Here is a 3,115-nt window from a genome sequence, read left to right as displayed (position 1 = left end):
TTTTTTTTTTTTTTGTGTTTGGTTGATTAGTGAAAAATATTTTTCAAAAAAAATTTAGTGATTAATTATAATATTAACAAATCGAAGAATTATTTTATCTTCTTCTTTATCTTTTTTTCATTATTAAAAAATTAAATGAAAGTACAGTGTACTTTTTCCGGCTTAGAACGCTAAATATACTTTGAAAACAGAAAACTTCGGAAAATACTAAAAGCTAAGTTGAAATTTCTTTTGTTCCAAAATCTAAATATTCACAAAATGTTCAAGAATTTCCTAAATAATAAATGTAATATAAAAATGCTGCAATTTGCTAGTTCTTTATGCTCTCAGATATTCAAAAAAGATATAAATTCTGAAATAGTGTACTTTTTCCTTGCTCTAGAACCAAAAATAAAAATCATTCCCTTGTTATTTCTGTGCATCGCCAACATAATTAGTTCCCTTTTCTCTAGTATAAAACGTTTTATGTGTTATATATGTCATTCAACTTTTTATGATAATTTTTCTTCTAACATATATAGTATATATTTGTCCATGTTAATTAGGGGTGTGATGCTTCAATGCTATTGTCATCACCAAATAGAAAAGCAGAGAAGGACCATCCAGATAATCTTTCATTAGCAGGTGATGGATTTGACACTGTTGTCAAAGCCAAAGCAGCTGTGGACAAGGATTCCAAATGCCGTAACAAAGTCTCATGTGCTGATATTTTGGCTTTGGCCACTAGAGAAGTCGTTTCTATGGTAAGTGCATGCTTAAGTTTATTTAACTATTATTGATTTTCATAGTAGTCATGACCAACAGCATTAGGTCTCGATCGGCTTGTTGGTAAGATTGATAATTAAGGTAAAAGCTTCAAGCCCAATTTTTTTTTTGGTGCACCTTCCACACAAGCATTACCCGAGGATCATATTTTGGAATTATTAATAAAATCAAATGAAACTTGGACGTAATACATGATCACACACATTTACTTTGAACTTTGAAGCAATGAGCATAGTAAAATTTGTTGTTATATGTTCAATTAATTTCCAGTTCAACGATTCAGGACTTTTTTATTCTCTCTCTCTTTCTCTTTCTTTTCTTATTTAGACATTTTCCTTTTTGCCGAGATACTGAGGGGGAAGTGTAAGGATAATCATTTTCAGGGATGCTTTTTAAAGATTAGTCAGTACTTATTTCGTCGTGAAATTTCAAACTAAAAATTTGAACTTCAGGACAACTCAGAACATCTTTGTACTAAAAAATTAAATTAAAAAACTAAAAGTCAGGACGTGCTGGTCAATTCCTATATAGCAGCTTTTTAAAGTGGCTGCATAGTGTCATTTCTACAATACTTAGTGCCCTTATTTATACTGTAGACTGGAGGCCCATTTTACCAAGTGGAATTGGGCCGTCGTGATGGGAGAGTTTCTACATTAGCAGGAGTCCAACATCAACTTCCAGGGGAAGGATTCAACCTAGATCAGCTCAATACCATGTTTGCCAGACATGGCCTTAGCCAGACTGATATGATTGCATTGTCAGGTATGGACTAAAGTTATGCACTGAAAGTAAAATTCTTATATTCCCTAAGTAAATTGATAGTCATTTTATATTTAAAGTTTTTTGGCATAGATTTATACAAAAGTTGATAGTCTTTAGAGGATTAGGGTGCATAGAATTATCTTTTTGCTATGTTGCATAAAAACTATTTTTAAATTTAATATATCAATTTTTTGTTGACCAAAAAAATAAACAGAAGAAAAACCTTACAACAATATACACTTAACTTCTTTTTAAAATTTAGAAACAAAACTATGAATTTAAATTTAATGCACCAATTTGTTTAAAATATATTTACACAAACAGGTTAATTAAAAGGATAATTGCAAGTATAACATTGATAATCTAAAATAAATAATAACTAATCCTGTCATAATTTTTTTAAGAGAAAGGGTTTATGATTTTTTTAAAGCGGATTTAGGGTTTAGGGTTTAAGGTTAAATTACAATAATAATGTAATTTATCTAACTAACCTGTCATAAAAGGTTAAATTACAATAATCATATAAACAATTTATTATATTGTCTTCATATATAACTCAAATTATCTTTTTATGTCTTATAGGTGCACATACCCTTGGTTTCTCCCATTGCAGTAAATTCTCCAAGAGGCTCTACAATTTCAGCCCAAAAAGCAGAGTTGACCCGACTCTAAACCGACAATACGCCGCACAACTCAGGCAAATGTGCCCAATACGGGTTGACCCGAGAATTGCCATTAACATGGATCCAACAACACCAAATACCTTTGACAACGCTTACTTCAAAAACCTTCAACAAGGAAAAGGTCTTTTTGTCTCAGATCAGATTCTGTTCACTGATCCAAGATCAAGAAACACTGTCAACTTTTTTGCTTCTAACAATAATGCTTTTAACCAAGCTTTTGCTACTGCCATGATAAAGTTGGGTCGGGTCGGAGTTTTGACCGGTAACCAGGGTGAGATCCGATTCGACTGCACTAGACAAAATTAGAGGAGGATGCATTTTGTCGTTTTTCCTAGAGAAAAGAGAAGAATTCTTTATTTTCTTTTAACTTTATTTTACTAAAATAAAGCATAATGCTATAGTTATTTTTCGTAATAATTTTCTCTCATTTATATGATCATGGGATATGTAAGAGTTAGCTTCTGGCTCGTTCAACACACAAGATGATTGCGCTCCAACTCACTCAAGAATGGAATAACATTGGTCCATCAACAAGCTAATTCAGACCTTGGACGCAGTATGTTGTAACTCGAGAATAAAATTGTTTTTCTTCAATTTAATTATTATCCATTTTCTCTAAATCTATGATATGTATATTCATTTTCAAATAAGATTGTGATGCCAATTTGACTAGCCGCAACTTTGAGTTCTTTTCTGAAATCAAGAAAAGACCAATAGCTTGTGATAAAGAGGCCAGCCATCTCGGGAAGTCAACCCGTGAAAATGAACCGGTCACGGAGAGGCCGAATAAAAATGAGTTGGGGACCAACCCCGAGATCATGAAGGTTCTCGAGAAGCTGACAAAAAGGGTTGAAGCAGGAGAAAAAAATGAAAGCCAATGACAAAAAGGTGAAAACGTACAATTA

At 32.2% G+C, this 3,115-nt stretch overlaps 1 protein-coding gene across 1 annotated transcript; it reads left to right on the top strand.

The window, feature by feature from the left end:
• The first annotated feature begins 526 nt into the window (after positions 1–526).
• On the top strand, positions 527–2,882 carry LOC109221969 (peroxidase 16-like). The gene is made up of 3 exons (XM_019386389.1): positions 527–743; positions 1,362–1,527; positions 2,110–2,882. The coding sequence occupies exons 1-3, from the start codon at positions 561–563 to the stop codon at positions 2,514–2,516; spliced, it is 756 nt and encodes a 251-aa protein (XP_019241934.1). The 5' UTR covers positions 527–560; the 3' UTR covers positions 2,517–2,882.
• Positions 2,883–3,115: the final 233 nt, after the last annotated feature.

Source organism: Nicotiana attenuata, unplaced genomic scaffold (assembly GCF_001879085.1).
Source record: "Nicotiana attenuata strain UT unplaced genomic scaffold, NIATTr2, whole genome shotgun sequence".
NCBI lineage: Eukaryota > Viridiplantae > Streptophyta > Magnoliopsida > Solanales > Solanaceae > Nicotiana > Nicotiana attenuata.
Note: the sequence above shows the minus strand (reverse complement) of the source record. Positions and strands in the feature narration are given on the sequence as shown.